The sequence below is a fragment of the Myodes glareolus genome, chromosome 6, assembly GCF_982192425.1.
Source record: "Myodes glareolus chromosome 6, mMyoGla1.1, whole genome shotgun sequence".
In the NCBI taxonomy this organism is placed as follows: domain Eukaryota; kingdom Metazoa; phylum Chordata; class Mammalia; order Rodentia; family Cricetidae; genus Myodes; species Myodes glareolus.
In genome coordinates this window covers 34,674,694-34,697,966 of record NC_142031.1, presented here as the reverse complement: position 1 = coordinate 34,697,966, position 23,273 = coordinate 34,674,694, and the positions used below count along the sequence as shown (strand labels likewise).

The 23,273-nt window shown below is 40.1% G+C and overlaps 1 protein-coding gene across 3 annotated transcripts in view; it reads right to left on the bottom strand.

Moving 5' to 3' along the window:
• The window catches only part of Ctnna2 (catenin alpha 2), a 1,097,293-nt gene that overhangs the window by 244,085 nt on the left and 829,935 nt on the right, over nt 1–23,273 (bottom strand). For all 3 annotated transcript variants that reach the window (XM_048416544.3, XM_048416545.3, XM_085690683.2), the window contains one exon: nt 22,662–22,742. In XM_048416544.3, the coding sequence (XP_048272501.1) occupies nt 22,662–22,742 (81 nt within the window). The remainder of the gene's footprint in view (nt 1–22,661; nt 22,743–23,273) is intronic.

The following is a 23,273-nucleotide window of genomic DNA, read 5'->3' as shown; positions in this document are numbered from 1 at the left end:
ATTCATCTGTACTGAGAAGGTACAGAATATGTTTATCATTATTCCCAAAACAATGCAGCATCACCATTACTTATGTAACATTTACATTGTATTGTATATTAAAAGTAACCTGGAGGTGTCTAAAAGTACATGGGAGAATATATGCAAGTTTTTTTGCAAATATAATGCCAGTTTATATAATAGAAGTGAGCATCTGCAAATTTTAGTATTCAAGGGGGTTCTGGCACCATGAATGTGTAGAGACAACTCTACTTGCTATTATAAAATTATGGATCACTGACTGGTAAAAGTAATTTTTAAACAGGAAGTTGTAACTAAGTTAATAAAGTGTGTTTCTTAATATTCTGATTGGGTTAGAACCAAAGAACAGAAGACTACTCCAAGAAATGACTGGGATCCATGTTCCATAGTTTAATGTGGTAATTACATCATGCAGGGAAAAATCTTTAAACCGTTGGTGGTAGAGGTAAACCCACATCTGCCTTGTTCTAAAGAGATCATTGGAAGGAGCCCATGCCCAATTGCACCCAGACAATCTAGCAACCAGTTTTGGTTTTGTTTTTAGGGGGAAGGGTTTCACTATATGGTCCTTTCTGGACTGGAGCTCAGTATGTAGCCCACACAGGGCTCAAACTCACTACTTGTTAGGATTAAAGATGTATGCCATCACACCCAGTCTAACCTCTGAATTTTGATTCTCATCCTCAAAATACAAAGATCAAATTACATTCATACTAATCTAGTTCTTTCACCATCCATAAACACAAGAATATACACAATTGAGAGTCAGGTCTCAGCAGGTAGGACCAGGGATTTCTTGACCTTGGTATCATCCAGTAAATGTGAGAACACATTAATTCTGCATGCATTAGCTCATGGATCCTTGGACTTGTGTCTCTGATGAGCTGTGGCACTTTTTTTTTTTTTGACCCTTCCAGCAAACAGGCAATATAATTCCTCTGTAAATTGACTATTAGAATAGTTCAAATGCCCTTGCCCACAAGCTGAAAGGCATAGTTAACACTTTTTACGTAAGCTGGAAGACCGAAATTTAGCTATCAATCAACCAGGACAGAAAGGAATGACTTGACAAAAATCATTCATTAAGTCTGACAGCAGTCAAGAACACAAGGTTTGCTTCCAACTGTTTAAGCTCATGTGAGACAAGGAAATATTAATTGCATAAGATAAGACATTTAAAGGTATTAGCTCAGCAATACCAGTCTATTTTATTCAATTAAGCCTATTATCAATGTAAATAACAGCATTTTCTTCCGTAAATCCAAAGGAAGACAGTCAACATATCAGACCTGTGTGGTAAATGTGTTCCATATTTCATGGGAGGGGAGTACCATGAAAGATAGACACCCTGTAACCCATAAGCTGGAGAGGAAAAATAAATTGTTTCAAAAATGTCCCAGTTGTGCTGGAACTTGATGGATGCATAGTATAGATGGTGATATATTCAAATAGATTTCCCAAAAGTGTTTTTATTTTGTTTTTTACATTTTGGATTTTTTTTTTGAGCAAAGACTAAAATCCTGGAGCTCTTTGAAGACTATGAAGCAGATTCCACTAGAAGAAGAGAACACAGGGCCTCTTCCCAGTCAACCAGATTAGCATATGTTTAAGCTTGCTTGAGACTCTGCTAACTGTGTACTATAAATCACAAATAATGTGGAGAACAACAACCTGTTTGTCTCTTTGTGGGGGTCTCTGTGAACACCAAGGTCAGCTAAGCGTTGATCTGTGAGAGGCAGGAAGGCAGTTCAGTTCAACATGACTTAGTAGCCAATGTTGGTTCAAACTTTGAGAGTCTGACTCTGAATAGTTTATGTTAGACATATTTAAACATGGCACAATTTGAAAAAGAGTTTCCTGGTGATAATCAACTCAGCCCAACAAAGCTTATGACATACTTATATCAAAAATATTATCAAGTACAAGTGGCATCTTCCATAAAGATAGATTCTGTAGATTAACCAAGGAAACAAGCTCAGAAAACATAAGCTCATGAGAAGGGTCTGGGGGAGGAGCTGGTGTGGCCTGGCCACACAGATAGTACAAAGGTCACCAGGTTATTAGCCATCAGGCTATTAACCACCTCTAATAACAGACTTCTGGGCAACAAACAGGTTATATATCTCTCTCTTGGCAGAAACTACCCTGTGTACGCCCACACTCCTGTTTTCCCTATTGCTTATCTGTGAGAACAGGGACCAACATGCTCCCTATATATTTTTAGTGGGCATTATTCTTTCTTGGAATACTGAAAATTTTCCCTAACTATTTACATTCAACTTCACATTTTAAAACTCTGGTCTCAACTCAAAGGGGAAAAAAATCATTCCATACAGGAAAAAAAAATGTCTAGAAAAAATTTCAAATTTAAGATTTAATTATTTTCCTAAAGAAGGGACTAATGTGTCCCAGCAAAGATGATTGCAACGCTAATGAAATTATCCTAAAGTGGCAGGAATCTTATAAGAATAAATAGAACAAACGGGGGCTAGCGAGATGGCTTATTGCTCTTGTACAGGATCCGGGTTCAATTCTCAGCAGCCACAAGACTGGGACTCACAACTACATGTGACTTCAGTTGCAGGGGATCTGATACCGTTTCATGGGCTTCAGAGGCATCTGCATACAAGTGATGTATATAATCTCATGCAGGCGCACATACATTTTTGTTGTTGTTGTTTTGTATTTAAGAAAAATGGAAAGTTCTCAGGAAGGAAACAAGCTTCACTTCTTACTTTGCTCCAATCTCACAATGACTAGTAGTCACCCATGTGGTCCTTCCACCTGAAACTTTGTGAAAATCCATAAAGAATGTGAGACCAGAAAATAAAATGGAAACAAAATAAAATAAGTCATTTTCTCTCATAGCCAAACACCGAACTATCTCCATCTCCAATGAGTACTAAGCAACACCAAAGAACTAGACCTTGAACATACGAGTCTCACATATGATGCTATCTAGAGGGAAGACTAAGGACTTTATGTTAAATAAGTTGTAAATCAGCTTATGGAGCACTGTCATACAGTCTTATTTTAATGTTTCCTTGTCCCATTGCCCAAACCTTTTCTCTTATAGAATTTGTCTCAGATACCTGCATCCCTGGTCAGACATAACATTCTTTAGATTGCTTGATTTCTAAATTAGTGTAGAATATTTGATCTCTCCACAGGAGGTACATTTTAGGTGGCAGGGGTGGTGGGGGAGTATAAAAAATATTTTTACTAAATTCCAGCCCTAGCTGCATTTTTGGCATTCTGTTTATTTGTAAGTTCTCCTCCGTGCTTAGCTGATTGCTTATTATAACAATAATCCCACGAATTTCCTATGGTTTTGTAACCTGTAGAGAATGTTCCTAAAAGTTATGTCATTGACCTTCTTTGGAATGTCTTGGTAGGGTGATGATAAAACTTAAAGGGCAAGAACCTACATAGTTTTCAGTGTAGTTTAAATAAGGAATAGCGAGAAACATTGGTCAAACATATCTAAATCCATAGCCAGGTCTTTTAAGTACAGTGTGATTTTAACTTACAACCCATATGTAAGAGACCTACATGTTACACAAATCCAAACTGAACTGAGGTCAACTCCTGTTGTACAGTACTACCCTCTAAGTCTGACTGCTACCATCTTCATCAGTTCTGCTGTACCTGTTAGCTGGACTTACTGACTGTTGATATTACCACAAAAAAAGGAGGGCTGGAACGGTTCATCACATACTTATCCAAGCATCCATCCACTCCTCTGAACCTGTCATATACAACATTTCCCTAAATTGTCTGAGGACTGGAGCTCTAGATTATATAGGATTGAAACACCAGGGTATCCCAACTGTACAACCATGAGAAGCCATCATCCATACAACATGAAGACTTTCCAGTGCAGAGGCTTTGGGCTCACCCCTGTTCTGGTCAGTACCACTTCTCAGATTCTGTAAATAAACCTAGTAAAAATTCTTGATTTTCTTAGGGATAACTTTGATGGACTTGAACTTGGGTTGCCATTTGGATCCTGAAGGCTGTTGCTTAGCACCCCCATTGGGAAAATTCTCACAAGTCACCTTCCTTTCCATTCTTCACTCCTGCATTTAGTGAACCATCAATTACCAGTCTTCTCTCCCTCAACCTTTTCTCAGAGCAAAAAATGATCTGGAAATAATGTCTGGCAATATCATTCTGATTATTGAACAACTGCCTTTGGTTAACGGGTATTCAAGAGGAGAAGCTGTTTGAGCCAACTTAGAAGAATATCGAGAGTTACATGAGTAACAATATAAGTTCATTCCAGCAAGAACCCTCAGGAAACTTGAAAAATGCTGCTCAAACAGTGACTTAATCCTTCTGATATTGATGCAGTTAGGAAGACAATGACTGAAAATGTAAGTCTAAAAACAGGCTATTTTCAGAAGACTTAGCCAGGCACGGGCCTGGAACACATGCCTTTAATCCCAGACAGAGGCAGGCATATATCTGAGTTTGAGGCCATCCTGGTCTATAAGTCAAGTTTAAAGGTAGCCAGGATTGTTACACAGAGAAACCCTGTCTCGAAGAAGAAGAAGAAGAAGAAGAAGAAGAAGAAGAAGAAGAGGAGGAGGAGGAGGAGGAGGAGGAGGAGGAGGAGGAGGAGGAGGAGGAGGAGGAGGTGGAGGAAGAGGAGAAAGAAGAAGAAGAAGAAGAAGAAGAAGAAGAAGAAGAAGAAGAAGAAGAAGAAGAAGAAGAAGAAGAAGAAGAAGAAGAAGAAGAAGACATCAAAAACACATGTGGAGAGGATCTGAAGATATGGTTCATTGGTAATAGTACTTGATGTTCTTGCAAAGGACCTAGGTTCAGTTCCCATCATGCTCTTGGCCACTCACAACTGCTGATAATTCCAGCTCCAGGGAGATGAAACACCATCTTCTGACATTTGTGGGTATCAAGCATGCATTCACATAGGTAAATCATAAAATAAATACATAAATCTTTTAAAAAATAATTATTCATGTATAGTGGCATAGTTCTATAATCCCAGTACTGATAAAGCTGAGGTAAAGGGATCACAAAAAATGTCCATGCAAGCATTACCTACTAAGTAGTCTTAAAAACATCCTAGGCTAAATAATAAACCTCTCAGACACATTTAAAAAAAACAAAAATGCATTTGAAGAGTTTGAGACAAGATATAGAAAGTCTCTAATTCCATTCCTCCTTTTTGACAGGGTCAACACTACACACCTGCCAAATGTGGTGGGATTTGTAGCAGGCCGAGTCACCTGGATCCATAAATATATATACTTGCCATTTCACATCCCAGCATGTGTCTCTGGGTCTTAGACAAATTCTCTTTAACTATAAAGGCATCTTGGGAAGAGTCCAGCCAAAAACTCACCAGTGCCCTCTCCAAGCATCAGGTAAGTGAGTCAGGTGGTTACCTGGACTCACAAGCTACTTGAGTGAGGGGACACAGGTGACAGGTACCCACTTGGTGGTAGTGGTGATATCACAGATAAGTGTACTTCTGAAGCTTCCAGAACCCTCTACCACCCTCTCCTGATTTATTCCAATCATGGATAACACAAGGTGCCCAAGAACTACTTTCTCCCTATGGAGTCCTGATGCTTTCTGCTGTGACTCTCGCTTGCTGTTTTTAACTATAACACAGAATTGCATGTTTGCAGTTTTTAATTTTGTTGTCTTTGTCTTTGAGACTTCAATTACAATGTATCTCCCTTCTCCTTTCTTCCTCCAAATCCTCCCTTATCCCCCTCCCTGCTTTCCTTCAAATTCATTAAAAGCCTCCTTAGCACTAATTTTTATTGACTTTAGGAATAATTCATTATTACTAAATATAACCTGTTAAGTCTGCAAAATGTTACTTGTTTGTATGTTGTATGTATGTTTTCAATATGGATAGCATAGCACCAGACAACCAATTGGGGTGTTCCTCCTTGGAGAAGACTACTTTTCCAAATCCCAGTTTTTTCTCAGTTGCCTATAATTTTTGCTGTGGGGTTGGGGCCTTATAGGAGTTTGGAGTGTCTGTTGATGGCATTCAGCTCATATCTGGGGGATCATGCTGGTGAGACTTAACAGTAAGAAGACACGCTCTCACAGCAAATTTCTTGATCCTCTGACACTTTAAATCTTTCTACCTCCTCTTTCATAATGCTCACTGAGCCTTAGGTGTGGATGTGTTTTGTACATTTATCCACTGAGACTAGACTCTGCACTCTACATTTTGATTTGTCATGGTTTTCTTTAGTGTTCTCCATCTGTTGATAAGTTTCCTTGCTGAGGTATTTGGACTACACTTATCTGTGAGTATAATGACAAATGTTTATGGACTATTTTTAAGGGATTATGCTGGTTTAGTAAACAAGTGGTTGTAGATTCTCCTCCAATGACTTCACTGGGACTGAGTAGTTTGCTAGGTTTCCAGTACCAGGCATAGCTTCCATCTTGTTTTACAGGTCTAAGTCCAACTAGAGAGCTATTGTTTACCACCAACGTATTGTGCCACTGCTGCAATCATTGCGTTATTGTGCCATGTTGATCACTGATGTTGTTCATAGGCATGATAGATGAGTAGTACTGTTGACTGCCTCCCTCTTTTGGAAGCTTTTATGCTTTCTTCTGGTATTGTGAAAGCTTGTTCTCGGGAAAGGGTTATTCATGTCAGTTCTAGTTCATTGCACATCTAACAATTGCTGACATTTTTTTCCAAGAAAGCCTTAATTTCTGAATGAGCCCCAATCATTGTCTCATATTCCCAAATTTGTAAGACAAAATCGCATAAAATGATTGGTGCTATTGCTATTCAAAGAAAAGATAGGAGATGTAGTCAGATTCAAGATCCTTCAGTTTGAGGAAAACTAAATTCTCACATTCTAATATCCGTTCTATCTCATACTTTGTTTTTAGTGCAGATGCAGGAAGACTTCTTGTAGAGATATTTTGGCCTTGGTTGGTCACTGTGTCACTCTTACTGTTACTCAATTGACAGTGCAACTAGATAAGAAATGAACTGACATGAATTTCTGCTATCAGAGAGATGGAGGGATTTGATACAGCAGCAATAGCTTGCCAATGTTGTTTTAGCTTCACAAGCAGATTTTATTCTTCTTCTACTCCTCTTGCTCTGTCCATCAATTGTTGCTGAAATACTTACGATATTTCGAATTCTGTTCACTTTATAGTCACTGAAAACTGATTATCTATTGTACCCAGGAAAGAAACCAAGAAGGCTAGAACCGGACTCTTAGTGCCCCTACATGGTCTGTTTTTGCCAGTCTTGTTTGACCCAGTAGATTTTTTGTTCTCCCTCTGCCACTCATTTCACTAAGAAACACTCACTTTCCCATTTGTCTGTATGAAATTCCTTTGTGGGGAAAAGCTTCAAGGAGAGAAAAGAAAGGCAAGGTTTCAACATAAGAGTCAAAGCTATTAGCTTCTCCCTAATCTGGTAAGGTTCCCTGGCTTACTTAAGGTGTGTGTCCTGCACTTGAATGGTTTCTGAATCCAGAAATTGCACCTAAGTTGGCAAAATTGGTAGGGGCATTTATATAGTCTGCCCAAGCACTCGGCAAGTGCGCTCAAGGAGTACCAGTAACCAGGTTCCAAAGTAAGCCGTGAGTACGACTGTGAGTTGGTAAATCACACCTTGCCTATTCCACTTAAGCTCGTCATTTGGTCATCCACAGATGCACCCTTAGAGGACATTCATTTAGATGCTCAGACCTGACGATTGCAAGGGAGTGTTGGAAGGAATGACCAGAGTCAGAGATGCTCCATTAGTTCTGGCTTCTACCTGCTCACGGAACTCTGTTCTCCCTCCTGCGTTGTTCTGGTCTCCCACGGCTTCCACCTGGCTTTAGCCAAAGGTGCCCTTTACTCCGTTGCAGATCTGGAGCTTAAACTGCAGTTATTTAAGGCAGCCTGATCCTCTTTGAAATGGAAGGAATCAAACATATAGAAAGTTCTGCCTCCAGCAGTTAAATCGGATTAATATGCTCATGAAAAACATAGAAACTGTTGAAGAAGGAAGAGGATGGAGCTGTGACTGGTTCGTTATTCACACTTCTGACAGCACTTCTGGTCAGATCTGATGGAAGAACCTTCTCTTATCTCCAAATTCCCCAGGACAAATCTCCTCTAATTCTGAAACACGTGGTATCATCTGGTCAACTATTTCTCACCAAATTCTCCAGGCAAGGCTGCTCATCTCTTTAGTCAATCAGCTGTCCCCCAGCTAAATTGAAATGTTTTACATTTTGCCCCCGCATAGGATTAATTAGAAAATTAATTATCAAAATCACAGACATAGTTCAATTTCTTGTCTAAGACCAAACATGGATATGCATGGCTTACGGAAGCAAAAATTGCAATTATATTAGCCAAGAAGCTTACTATAATGATTATCGTAGAGAAAGTTGGAGTTCATTAATAATTGATATTTACCTTATGCTATTCCTCTTAAGGGAGCTTTAATAAAAACTATACACTAAGATGAAAGTGTACCAATTTGAAAGGCTACAGTCATTAAAAAGGACAAGCTTCACAGCTAGCCCACTTGGGTCCTTTAACTTTTAAGCCTCATCTTAGTATAAACTTTAATCTCACCTTTGTAAATTCAACACCTTGTTTTGAAACCAATAAAAAGTTTTCGTAGTAATCTGTCTCTGGAGAATTATCAGGATGGTCAATAGACAATCAAGAGAAGAAAAAATACTGAACAAATGTCACAAGGCTTCAAGAGACCATTGTGCTTCTCTGCCTCTTACACATCACTAAGCACAAATGGGCATCATGGCCTAGCAGGTAAAAAGAAAGATGGTTAGATTAGGTATCTCGGTGACTCTCAAACTTTAAACCTAAGCTGTCTTAGCACTCAGGATCTGGAAAAACAGAAGAGTTCACTGAAAGCCACTTCTAATTCCAGAACGCATGGTACAATCTGGTCAATGAATTTTCACAGAATACCCTAAGCAAATCTGCTCTTTGACCAGTGTTGTTTGGTGTCTGCAACTCTAAATACTGGGATTTAGTTTGAATTGTTTTCTTATTAAACTTAGGTTCTTGTTGTCTAGAGCAGGCCTCAAACTCTCAATTTCCCTGCCTTTACCACCCTACCATGACCAATGCTGGTACTAAAGATAGGTAACCATCATATCAGGCTGAATGAAGTTGTTCTTGGACCTTCAACTTTGAAATGGTATTCAGTTGGTAGCACAAACTCAATAGCAAGATTTAATATGCATAATGCAAATGATACTCCTTCATTTAAAAAAAAAAAACTTTAAAATTACCTGATAGTGGCACCACTGGCTGAGAGAAAAGAAGAACACTCATCTTAAAAGATGAGATAAAGAGGAAGCCAAAGAGGAAGTAGCATGTTTACATGACATCTCTTCTCTTGCAAAGACCTCTTTCCTTCCTGAGTCCCTGGTTTCTGAATCAATGACTCAAGGACAGCCAAGGAGTAAGCCCAAGATAGGCGGCTGTTTTCCCTTCCTCTTCTCCCTGCCCCTCTTTTATCTCAATTCCCACTATGCCTTTGGTTTGGGGAAAAAAAATTAAACCTTTAGAGACATTTAAACATATAAGCATCATGCAGTTTTTAAAATAAATTGTGTCAGGCTCAGTGTAGTGGTTCATGCTTGTGACCTAGTACTTGGGATGGGAATACAGGGAGATCATTCGAGATCATTTTTGTTGAAGGCTACATGAAATCCTGTCTCAAAATAAGCCATAAGTCGATAAATGAGCCTGGCATGGGGAGGTTGAGACAGGAGAAATGTTGCAAGCCTTGGCTATATAGTCAATATAAAACCAGCCTGGCCTACAAAGTGGAGCCTTGCCTCATTTTTTAAAAATGTAAACAGATAAAATAAATGAGGAAGAGAGATATGGGCTCTCTCAGCAAGATACAAAAATGAACTTTCTCCTTTTTATTAAGGGATATTTTTGTCAAACTGATTTAATTCCTTGGATTTTTTATTTTTCTGTCTATAAAGGATATTTTCCATGCTCCAGCATGACAAAAATGCCCGTTCTGGGTACAGTTTCCTGAAATGGGGTACCATATGTGCATCAGTAAACATTATGTGTAGAGTGAATTAAACCAAGCCTTATAATTAGGCAGTGAGGAAATTACTGTAGACCTGGAAGAGTAAATCAGCAGTATTAGAACACACTCCATTTTCTATGAAGCACTTCAGAGTGCCATAAAAGGCCCGTGTCACCATGATAAAGACCGAGAAGAGATGTATTTGGAGCAAGACAACCTAAAAGATGCCACAATTCAAATAGATCTTTGAGTCTGGACTCCAAGGTGTCATTCCCAAAAATTTAAAGGCCGGTGTTTTTGCAACTAAAGTGAGAGAGTAAAGCAAACCATCTGACTCTGAGACTGTGGGGAGGGACTTTCCCCTACAGCAGGTGCACTCAGACTTTAATACACGGACTCTGGAACAGAGCCAAGAAGAAAGACTGTCCCTTGTGATGAACAATGAGGCAAGATTATAAATAAAAGGGGGATCAGTAAACTTTCCCTTCTGCTTAATCAAAACTCATTTGGTTGGCTGAGTAGGCAGGACCACTGATGGCCACCGTCTCCCAACAAGTGCCATGTAAAATTGGTGTGGCCTTGTGGAACTGAGCCCTTAACCTATGAAGTCGGATGCTCTCGTTAGGTATTTAAGTGAAGGTTACAAGTTTGTGTTAGTGAAGTGGTCAGTTGGATAGAAAAAAACAACCTATTTCAGTGATCAAAGGTAAAATATTCTATAGTGAATGTGTTGAAAGACCCCCACATGGTTTTTTCTGTATCTTACAAGCCTTAAACAAGATCTCTTCCTTATAATAAACAGGTATTGCCTCTTGAATGAAAATGTCTGGTAGAGGACAGGAGGTGTGATAAATGTCCAAAGTCTTGACACATCCTCAGCTACATTTACCAACAGGCTTCAGGGAAGTCTGAAAACCACTATCAGATACAAAAGCAGCAGAATTTAAGGCTGAGGGGCTGGAGAGATGGCTCAGTGGTTAAGAGCATTGACCACTCTTCGAGAGGACCGGGATTCAGTTGGTACCCATATGGCACCTCACAACTGTATGTAATGCCTGTCCAAAGAGATCTGACATCCTCACAGACATACATGCAGCAAAACACTAATGTACATAAAATACAAATAAATAATTTTTAAAAAATGAATTCAAGACTGAGAACACCATAGGCTAGTGAGACAACTCTATGGGCAGAGGTACTTGCTGTCAAGTCTGACTATCCAAGTTCAATCCCCATGATGCAAACAATAGGAGAGAACCAGCTCCTGAAAGCTGTCTTCTGACCATCAAACCCTGTGGCACATGTTTGCCTCTTCTCCCCATCTGTCTCTCTGTCTCTTTCCGTCTCTGTCTTTGTCTCTCTCTCTCTCAAACACACACCAGATATATATATATATATATATATATATATATATATATATATATAGAGAGAGAGAGAGAGAGAGAGAGAGAGAGAGAGAGAGAGACAGACAGATTTTTTTAAAAAAAAAAATTGGAACATCTGAAGTAACAGGGAATGTGTGTCGTGACACAGTTTTTTTGTTTTTTGTTTATTTGTTTGAGTCCCGGTCTCAATGCATAGCCCAAGCTGCCCTCAAATTCAACAACCCCCCCTGACTGGTCTTCCTAGTACTGGGATTTCAGGTAGGACCAGCCTCAGCACCACTTTGGTGAATCAAAATCCCCTACAATGGAGAACACTGCTTATTCTTTAGGTGAATATGTAAAGTAAGCCCAAGAACAGAAACTTCTAGCTAAAGTGCTCACAGCAACATTTGCTAAATGAACAATTTAGGAACTGTACCAACATTCCTGTCTAAACAGGAGCAAGTGCTGAAGGTTAGACCAAACAGCATCTTCTACACTGTGTTTTGGATTCAGTGACTGCTCTGATCACTTCCTCTTACCATCTCACCTCAACTGTAGGAATTAGCAGAACAGAGCAACTCAGCCGTTGAAGTCCCACTTCATAAAGTTTTCCTAGCCGTGCATATGCAACCCCTCTCCTCTCAGCAGGGCATGCTATTAGAGTAATGACCATGGGTCAGGATGCTGGACTTTTCCGCAGATCAAGACTAGCTAGGGAGAGAAGAGCTAAGCTGGAGTCTGGCTAGATCTAAGACATTTACCTTCTATAGGATCACAGGAATAAACTAAACCACTTCATGAAGTGGAGAGCACTTGCTAAGGACTTGCCTATAGTGATATTTTATTTATATTTATAAATGAAGCTTACCTGGAGACCAGAAGGTAAAAATAAGCCACTAGAGGTCAGGCAGTGGTATCACACACCTCTAATCCCAGTATTTAGGAGACAGAGGCAGATGGATCTCTGTGAGTTTAAGGTCACCCTGGGCTATATAAGATCAATGTAGGAAGAGATCCAGGTGATGGTGGCTCACACCTTCAATTCCAGTACTAGGGAGTCACACACCTTTAATCCCAGCAATAGAGAGATATATAAAATGGGATTTACTATATATATATATATATATATATATATATATATATATATATCATCATATATATAATATGATGAGACAGGAAGTCATTCTCCTTCAGTCTGAGCATTTCTTAGAGGTAAGAGCTCTCTAGTGACTTAGTTTTAACTTCTGGTCTTCAGGAGAGTTTTACACATAAAACATAAATAAAATATCACTATACTTGCCTACACAGTTTGTAAAAAGCTATTTCCAATTGATTCAATCACATACCCTAGACTTGGAGATAGCATATGTGTGGTGGATTACAAGGGTATGTGTCTACAATCTAGCACTCCTGAGCCTGAGGCAGGAAAATTGCCAGTTCAATGTTGGGCTGGGCTACATAGTGTTGGAACCAACAAGGCTATACAGTAAATGTACAGCTGACAGATTCATAAAGGCAGATCCACGAGTACAACTTATGGGGCACCCATTTTGCATAGCTGCGGGAACACTTGGGTGTTTTTTGGAAAAGTCACTGTCGTATCTGTAAAAACCTTGCAAAGCCAAGATTCTTCCCTACAAAATGAGATTCATTCCCAAAAGGACCTCAGCAGTGTAATTTCTCCTGCATGGCAACAGAATGACATTCTTCCAATCCCCCACACCATGAGGCCTTAGAACCACAACATTTACTCTATGTTCTAATAGTCAAATTTGCATAGAGTCAATCCTACAAAATTACCTCCTAACAGACCACATAGAAGTTTCTATGGAAGATAGGCACTGAGCAGGAAGGCAGCATGCCCCACTTTTGTTAACAAACAAATGGGGGGGGGGTCCCCAGAGCTGGTTATGACAAAAGAGATTGGATGAGGAGAATGGGTGAATGAAGGATTCAGGGATACTTACTAACTTTATCTAGTGGTTTGGAATGTCAGGTATGTCCCCTTGAATGCAGGATCTTTCCTGGGTACTGTCACCTGTTCTGGAGCTTTGTCGGGTTCTACCAGCACTTTTTTGTAATTTTGATATGCATATTATCATTGTCCTCACCTATGGAATTTTCAAACTATGTCCATAAGAAGTAGGAACCTCATGGAGATCACAACTTATTCTTCTCCTTATTCTTATTCTTCTCCTTGATACTTCATCTTCTACTCCTTCCCCTTACTCTCCTTCTTTCTTTCCCTTATTCTTCTTCTCTGTGCCCCTTCCCTTCACTTTTGCCCCTCGCACAAAAAATAAAGAACATGCGGAGGTAACATGTTTGGCTTGATCTTTTTACCCTTTTTGATCCTCACCTGCCATAGACATCCAATTCTGAGCCTTGAGGAGGTACTGAGGCTGGTACTCAAGGCCCCTGATAATACTGTAAGAACTTGTGTGAAAAAAAACAAAGGAGAAAGAAAGTATTTGGTGTGCTCATGTTTAGGAATCACTTATCATAGTTTTCCCAATGAAAGAGTGGCGAGAATACCTATTTCTTAATGAAGAGTTCCTCCCATGTGACCTGTGTCTATGACATTGAAACCTCACATCTATTCTGCTCTGTTCTAACCCTTTATCATTCTGGTTTCTGGTGCTTAGCTACGCCTGTATTGCTTATTTTTCTCCTCTACATCTCTTCGACTGTATGCTCATTTCTGATCTCCATGCTTCCACAGTGAGCTAAGATTCTGACCTAAGGAGCAAATCCCTGGGGATTCTTAGCTGTGACAGGGTCTCAGCACAAAACCACAATCTTTAGCATTCAGAAGGAATCATGGAGCCAGTGTGTATTGTTGCCATAGCCTTAGACATCTATCTCTGTAGGAAGAAAAACACACTTAGATCCAGAAATAATTTTCAAATGTTTCTTGACAATGAACCTAAAAATAATTGGCCCCCCCTAAGGGAGATGTGAGAAAAAGAACTGAATGCTTTAACATTCCTGTTTACTGTAAATGCTTTGGAATGTCTGTAATTCAGGAATCAAAAAGCTAGGCACCTAAACCGAACAGCACCTTTTCAAGAGGTTATAGTGAGTCATCGTGCTAAACCCGGGGGAGGAAGTAGGAAAGAACCAGCTTTTGACATACAACACAGATTTCTTATTTTCTGTCTATAGTTGATCCTTGTCACCACAAACCCTCCTGTGCTGGAGGTGTTGTTGAAAACTTGTCCCAGCTACTTTGGAGACAAAAGTTGGATGACCAAAAGTTCAAGGACAGCCTAGGTTACACAGCAAGTTCAAAGTCAGTCTGGATAAATACCTGACACCTCACCTTTAAATAAAAAGTAGTAATCGTAAGAGTAATAATAGTAATAATAATAGCAGTTATAGTAATATTTTATTCATGTTTTATAACTAAACCACTGGAGAGATCTTACCTCTAAGAAATCCTCAGACTGAAGGAGAACGAGGTCCTGTCACTTCCTGCCTTATATTCCTCTCCACTGCTGGGATTAAAGGCGTGTGACTCCCTAGTACTGGGATTGAAGGTGTGTGCCACCACCACCTGGATCTGTTTCTGCAGTGATCTTGTGTAGCCCAGGGTGACCTTGAACTCACAGAGATCCATCTGCTTTTACCTTCCAAATCCTTGGATTAAAGGTGTGTGACACCACTGCCTGACCTCTAGTGGCTTAGTTTTACCTTCTGGTCTTTAGGCAAGCTTTGTTTATGAAACATATATAAAGTATCACTATAAGTAATAATAATAATAATGGGCCTGGGGGCTCTGGGTTTAACCTCCAGTTGAAAAAACTCATAAAGCATCTCTCTCTCTCTCTCTCTCTCTCTCTCTCTCTCTCTTTCTCTCTCTCTCTCTCTCTCTCTCTCTCTCTCTCTCTCTCTCTCTCTCTCTCTGTCTCCCTCCTCCTCAGGGTAGACTACAGTATGGGTTGCCCCCTTGCATGTGTTTCTTCTATAGAGAACTGGGATGGGATAAAGCTCATGAGCAAGGTGACAGTCAGACTGCTGCTTGAGCCGGAAATACTACACACACTCCATGTATCTATGTGCTAATTTGTTCTGTGTCCTCATCTGTAGAGCGGACATACATAGTGATCATCTTTTCACCTCCCTCATCTAGTTTCAGGACTAAATGGTCAGTTCATGGAATGAACCAGCACATTGTAAAGTCTGTCCGTGGGTCAGCTAAGTTGGGTTACATTCTACAAACAGTGACTTTGCAAACTACCAGTGAGGACGGCTCACTGTCAGCCCGAGGTCCTCTCGGGAAGCATTCTAATAGAGGCAGTTAGAAAACTCTATCAAAACTGTAGAGTCTTCAGAGATGAGTGAACCCTCTAACACAGGTGATGTGTTTCCTTTTGAGCTCTTAAGTATTTGCTATATTAACCCCCCATGTAATAAGTATCTCAGTATGAAAGTATCCTATATATGAACCAGTGCTTCTAAAAAATAGTTTCATTGTAACAGTAAAATTGAGGCTTTTATCAAGTTGAACCCCCACTGCACTGTACTTTGAGGTCTTTCTCATAGTTCATGAGGGTGGAAGCCTAGAAGTCAGCCCTTGAGAAGGGTGAGGAGGTAAAGGCACTTGCTGCCAAGCCTCACACCTTAGTTTGATCCCTGAGAGCCAGATGGAGGAAGTAAAGAACTGAATCTTGCAAGCTGTTCTCCAAACCAAGCGGGAACCTAATGATCAAAATTAAGTTCCTAATTGGTTTGAAGAATAAGAATGATTAGATTAGCCATTAATAGTATAGTTGCTACTTATTAGGGAAACCTTGGACCTTAATTTGTATATCAATTTTGATATCAAAATGATTCCCAGAATGAACTAGTGTCCTTGTATACCTGGGACAGATTGAAAGGTTTTCACAGGTTGTGTACTAAGGAACAACAGGCAGGTGCAGTAGGCAGACTGTCACTGACTAGGTCCCGTATGAGAGAAGGATGGACTTTGAGGCATCTCTGTACAGAGACGTGGAGAGAGCCAAAAGCATTGCTTCCAGACCAGTTCCAGAATCACGGCTGGGATAACCGCCCAGACGTGGGACCCACTATGCCCACAGCTCTAAAATTAGAACATACTGCTCAGAGTTGACAGTCGTTGTTCCTTAAATCTATGTTTTTCAGCCCATACAAAGCACTCCTAAGAGAATTCTGTTCTACTACTGCCCACTGTCACAGATTTTAAATGGCAAGATGAATTTATGCCAGTCAGTTTAAGGTGACACCCTTGTGTTCCTTCGACCTTTCCACAGTGTGTGACTCAACTCCATTGGGAAATGAAGCTTGACTCAAGAGAAGATTCCTATTTGCTTGAAAGTTCAACTTCAACAAAGATCTATTATATTGAAGACTTTCGATTTTTTTAAGGGTCTACAAATCTAACTCCATGTTTCTAATTAGGGACATCTAAGTTAAGGATTGTGATTGACTTTATTTGTTTTAATTTAGTAAGTGTAACTTTGGAAGGTTCCAGGGTCACCCTTCTAAAGGGCTCTTTCCAAGGGCTGAGAGGAAGTGCAAGAGACAAAAGTGGGAAGCCATGTAAGTTGGAAAAGTCTCATTGTTAACTACAACCTTTCATTTCCTCTTTTTCTCTCTATCAGATTTGATTTCTCTAAAAACCAAGGTGTGACAGAGCAAGACACTGCAGAGGTTCCTCTGTCTTACATTTTTGCAGAGGCCATTTCAGGATTAACTTTAATTTAATCTCCGTGATAGAGAGTCCTGTGGAAAATTACCTAACTCTGTCCTAGGACCTGAGGCCAAGAAACCCTACCTAACTTATCTTAGCTTCTGTTAAACTTCCTGAGTGTCCAAAGCTCCCCTTGCAGCCCCAGAGCAAGATACCAGAATGTGGTTTTTACCTTTAAAAGCCACTCGGTCTAAATGCTCAGGGCTACACTTGGGTCTGAAATAGTGCAGTGTAGTCCCAGGTGGCTGGAATGAAGACTTTTCATTGGCTGTAAGCTGTGCCTGAGTAGCCATCTCTGGTGTGCTCCCTATAACAAGGAATGCAGAATGCACGTGTCTATGGACATGGCCCTGAGTCATTGCGGGATCTCCTTTATAATGCGTTATCAGGCATGTTTATCGGCGATAGAAAGCACCTCACCAGCAGAAAATATTCATACAGACACTGTTACATTTGACAGTCTTCCGTATCAAAGGAAACGGTCTTCAATCCTATAAACTAACTGTCTCAATCTTTGATTTTTTTTAAATTTTAAGATGTCTTTCATTTTCCTTGGGGTTATGTGTGTTTGGCTGTGTGAGTGTGCGCCACACATACACAGGTGCCCATGAAGAGCAGAAAAAGGGTGTCAGATCCCCTGGAGATTGAGCTACAGGGAGTTGGGTGTGGCCTAATATGGATACTGGAAATGGCTGCAAGCCTTCTTCACTGCTGAGCCAGCCCTCCAGCCCCTCACTGCCCAATCTAAGGGGCGGGGGAGCTCAGCTGAGCCAGGCAAATTAGTCACTGCATATTCCATCCAAACCGAGTTTCAATTTAGATCAGTGAATGTTTTGTGCCATACAGGTAAGCGGGGAGAGACAGAAAGGATGGGAAGACAAAAATATCCCAACATATGGGTAGCCACGGAACTGACAGATGGGGACCATTTTAGTCCAAGAAAGACAGATTAAGAAAGAGAAAGGTGTTGGAACCAAATCCACAGATGTGGTGGGGTATTATGCTATTACTGCTGTGTCTTAATACCATGAAACAATCCTGTTATCCTCATTCCTGCAAATGTGAGGGAAGCAAAAACTGACAGGCATAGACACAATGCTGCTTTGCCTTACACCCTGAATGCAGCTCTCCAGGAGGCTTATTTCAGAGTCAGAGTCGTTCCAATTCTACCATTCTCTTCTGCTAAAAGACAACTCTGGGAATTCCCTTACCAACCCTTCTTAATCAAATGGTGGTAGGATGGTGGTGGTGGGGGACGGGGCAAGGGGAGAAGACAACCTCTAAGTCTCTAAGTAGAGACAACTAGAGAGCTGACTTCTGGATGTGAAGCCAAATCCCTCTTAGAGCCAATAAAGCAGGGAGGGAGGAGCACACGTTGATAGCTTGCTCCTGAGGCTAAGAAAAGGCAATCCCTGGAGATGCTGTCCATGCTTCTAAAATCTGATTACTCTGATTACTATCCCTTGGGACCTCTGGCACAGGACATGAATGAATACTTCTTTTGAATTCACACAATTTTATGTAGCTCAAAGAGGGCCTCCAGACTGAGTGTGGCTCCTCACTCCATATGAAGAGAACATGAAGAACTGGTGACTCCAGAGTCAGGTATGATGACTGACACCTATAATATTAATGCTCAGAAGCTGACAAAGAGGATTGCTGGAACTTCAAAGCTAGCCTGGGCTACGAGTGAACCTGTCTCAAAGCAAGAGACAAGAGGGGTGGGCACCAAACAGGGGTCTAAAGTCATGCGACAACCTTAGAGACAGAGTCAAGACATCCATTATGAGCCAATGGGTTTTTTTTAAAAATTAACTTTCTAGTTTCTATTAGCCACATCATCTCATATCAGATAGGACATGTGTTATATCAGATAACACATTCTGATGTGTTAGGTTTTGCTTCCTCTATTATATTATATTTTATTTTGTTTCATTATTATTATCTCTTAGAAAGCTATTTGTTTTTTAATGAAGAACAGAAGCAGGGTGGTTGTAGAAGGGAAAACAGGGGAGGAGGGTCTGGGAGGAGTAAAGGGAGGGTAAATAAATCTTAGAGCGCAAGTTAGGCCGAACTGCCCATCTCTCTTTGGTATTACTAACACACAATGGGACAATCTTTTTTTTGTGCCTTATTTCAAAGAAAAACAACAACCAAAAGGAAATGTTGTCCTTAAAAGATTCTTTTAACTGGCAAATCAAAGTCTTCAGATTTCAGAAGTACGAGTTCTGTCTTGTGGGGGATATTATTTGAAGCATAACTTCTTTCCTGGAACATCCTGGTGACATCCCAAAAGCACCCAAGTGGAACGGTAGTGCTGCGATTTGCATGTAAATGTAAATGTAATGTAAAATGTGTCTCATAATCCTTAGGACACTCAGCTGTAAAGGGCATGACTCCATCAAATCCCTCCCCTCAGGGATTAGGGAAACCCTTAGGACAGGGGGCAGAAAGGGTGTAAGAGCCATAGGAGATGAAAGACACCAGGAGAACAAGGTCCTCTAAATAAAAATGGTCAAAGCTCATATAAACTTACAGAGCCTGAAGCAGCCAGCACTGAACCCACACCAGTCTTTTCTAGGGCCTCTGCCTTTATATTAAAGGGTCAAGGTTAGTATTTTTATAGAATTCTTGAATGTGCAAACCAGCAGATCTCTGCTTCTGAAGCTTTCTCTTGTGTTCTTTTGTTTTTGTTTGTTTTCTCTACTTCTGATGTGCTAGGTTTTGCTTCCTCATATTATATTTTATTTTGTTTCATTATTATTATCTCTTAGAAACCTATTTGTTTTTTAATGAAGAACAGAAACAGGGTGGTTGTAGAAGGGAGGACAAAGGAGGAGGGCCTGGGAGGAGTAGAGGGAGGGGAAATAGATATAGTATGTGACGGGGGGGGGATCTATTTTAAAGAAAAGGGATGAAAAATATCCCAGACCCAATTGCTTCTATGTTTGACCCTCAGTTGCTGATTCTGTTCTTGGAGGTTATATATAAATTCTTAGGAAGTGACCCCTTGGTTGAAAAAATGGGTCTCCGTGGGGTATGCACTTTTAAGTTCTCAGTCCATTCTTCTTTCTATGCCCTCTCTGCTTCCTGATCTGTCCAGACATGATCAAGCAGTTTCACCCTCCAAAATCTTTACCTCCATACCATGACTCACTATGTACCTTCCAACAGAAGCCAAAATAAATGTCTCCTCTTTTAAATTCCTCCCTGTAAAGCAATTGGTCCCAGCAACTACTTTGGTTGAGAAAAGAAACCAGTGCAACAGCTGCGTTCTGATTTCAAGCACATCTAGACCTCTCCGCAGCCATGCCTGCCTTGGATCCTTGATGATGCTAACTCTGCTTGGTGTGCTCCAGAAGGGAATGGTAGATGCAGCTGCACCAATCTAGTCTGTCTGCAGTTGCAGAAAGCGTGGCAGGTGCTGCCTTCGGCAGTAGTTCCTCCTAGCTGACTAACACAATCAGGTTAGTGATGAAGACAGGCATATGCAAAAGCCGCCAGAGGGTATAGGACGGCTGTTAGGTGAGACTCAAAGTGGAGGTGTCAGGGAGATAAAAATAAGGGGTATAGTCTCCCTAGACAGAGCACACTACAAAACAAAGTAGGGTGCATCATCAGAATGGTTCCAGTGATGGACGAAACAGGAGATAACCATACCAAGTGAGTTGAGTCAGTCTCAGAAAGGAAAATACCATGCTCTTTCTCATTAGTGGCTCCTAGATTTTTATATACACACATAAAATAGTGTATGTGCATGAGAAAGAGGGGATGGGAAAGTCCAAATAAAACTCTCTAGGAGGGTAAATGGGACTGATGAAACTAGCAAGGGGCAAAAAAAAGAGATAGTAAAGAGGTATAATGGGGAATGTGTATAACATACAATATTTACACAGCAAGCTGGGTGTTAAAGCACAGTTTTAATCCCAGCCCTGGGGAAGAAGAGGAAAACTGAACTCTAAATTCAAGACTAGCCTGCTCTATATAGTGAGTCCCAAGCCAGTCAGAGCCATATGGTGAGAGCTTTTCTCACAATTATGAAATTAAACAGTCCACATTCATGCACACTTAAAATAATTTTTAAAAAAATCTTTATTGTATTTCATGTGTGTGGGTATTTTGCCACTATGTATGTCTGTGTCACGTGTGTGCCTGATAACTGGACAGAACCGAAGAGGGCATTATCAGCTTCCCCTGAAATCAGAGTGACAGATGGCTGTGTGCAGCCCTGTAGGTGCTGGGAATTAAGTCTGTGTCCTGCAAGAGCAGTAGGTACTTGTAACCACTAAACTATCTCTCTAGCTCCGCAGTAACTATTTTTAAATCAAATATTAAATGCACCACTTAAGATCAGAATTCAGATCTTTAGGATAAGCTTATTTTGAGGCATGTGTGTGTACCCTGTGTTCTGCGCTGACTTGGATGGTCTCTTGATACCAGCGGATGTGAAGAAATGAGGATTACAAAAGGGCCATAGCCTGTCAGAACCTGGCTTTCAATGTTCTCAGAGCATCTCAAGAATTAGTTGAGTCTCCTTAAATCAGTGATCATCAACCTGTGGGTCATGATCCCATGGGGTCGCATATCAGAAAGATATTTGCATTATGATTCATACCAGTAGCAAAATTACAGTTAATAAAATACCAACAAAATAATTTTATGGTTGGGGGTCACCATAAAATGAGGAGCTGCACTATAAGATTGCAGCATTAGGAAGGTTGAGAACCACTGCCTTAAATGTGTTCTTTCATTAAAGACAAAAACAGACAAACAAATCCTCAGAAAACACCTAGTAGTAATAAAATCTTATGTATTAAATATACCGTTTGATCATTACAAATCATTTACATGATTAAAAATAAACAAAAACTTCAAAGTTAACACTGGTGAATGTTCATAAAACATTTGCCGTGAGAAAATCACCTCCACCCCCCAGATATTATCTTATCTGGGGGAAAAATTGGAGTCATCAGACTAATGATACCAATGGCCATTAAGTCCATGGCACAAACTCTTATTTTGGTTCTGGACTTCCCCAAAATTAATCTGATAACTATCCTAACTATATCTACAGTGAAATATATTGGGTCTTAGACCTTAATGAACCCATTATATTAAGGGTTTTATTTCTTATTAAACATTAGCAACCTAGTACATTATTCAATGCTTTGGACATTTTGTAAGAACTCTCATAGATCAATAAAGGTTTCCCGGCATATCTTGATTCAGAAACTAAAAACCAAATGTACACAGAGAAGAATTCAAGTTCCCACCTGAGAAGATCCTGTCTTCTGAGTGAGAGGCTACCTCTCAGGCTATTAACACCATGAGTCTTGCAGTCTGCTCATCTCTTGGCTCAGCAGTTTTCTAACTGTTAATAGATCTCTGTCTATGTTTATCTAGATGAGATAACAAACAATCTTCTGAATGAGTAAGCTCTAAAATGCTACCCTGGAAAACAGCATTCTGAAAAAGTCTTCACAATGTTCTTGTGGTAAAAATAGAAAGAAAACCATACCTGTCTTCTCAGATCTCTTGTTTTCTTGGTCATCTTGTCAATCGCAATGTTGAGAGGATCTCCTTTTTCTTTTCTTCCAGTCTGTTAAGAAAAGAAAAATCACTTCTGGTTTACAAAATTAAGTGTCAAGGACATTAAATGTTTAAGACAATTCAGTAAAATATAATCCAACCAATTTAAAGCAAACCAAAATATTTGTTTAAGTATATGATGAACATGCCTGGGTGACTAAAGTTATTTTTCTGAAACAGAAATTAAAATAAAAAAGTCAATAGGTTCTCAGGATAGTTATATCCATACTCAGCTTCCTTCAAAACCATTTTCTTCCTCTCTTCCCTTTTATGGATAAATTACATAATACAAAAAGTGCCTTGCTTTTGATCTCAAAGACAAATATAATGAGATTTTTTTATTATGTAAGCATGCTTATAAAATAAAAGTGTTTCTTAAGAAGAATTCACAGGGCCTAAGAGAAGACTCAATGGATGAACTCCTTGATGTGATACAGCCTGAGAACCAGAGCTGCATCCCGTGAGCCCACATAAACAGCAGATCAGGAAAGCAACCCAGCTGTAATTCCAGCACCCTGAAAACAGAGACAGGGAATTCCCT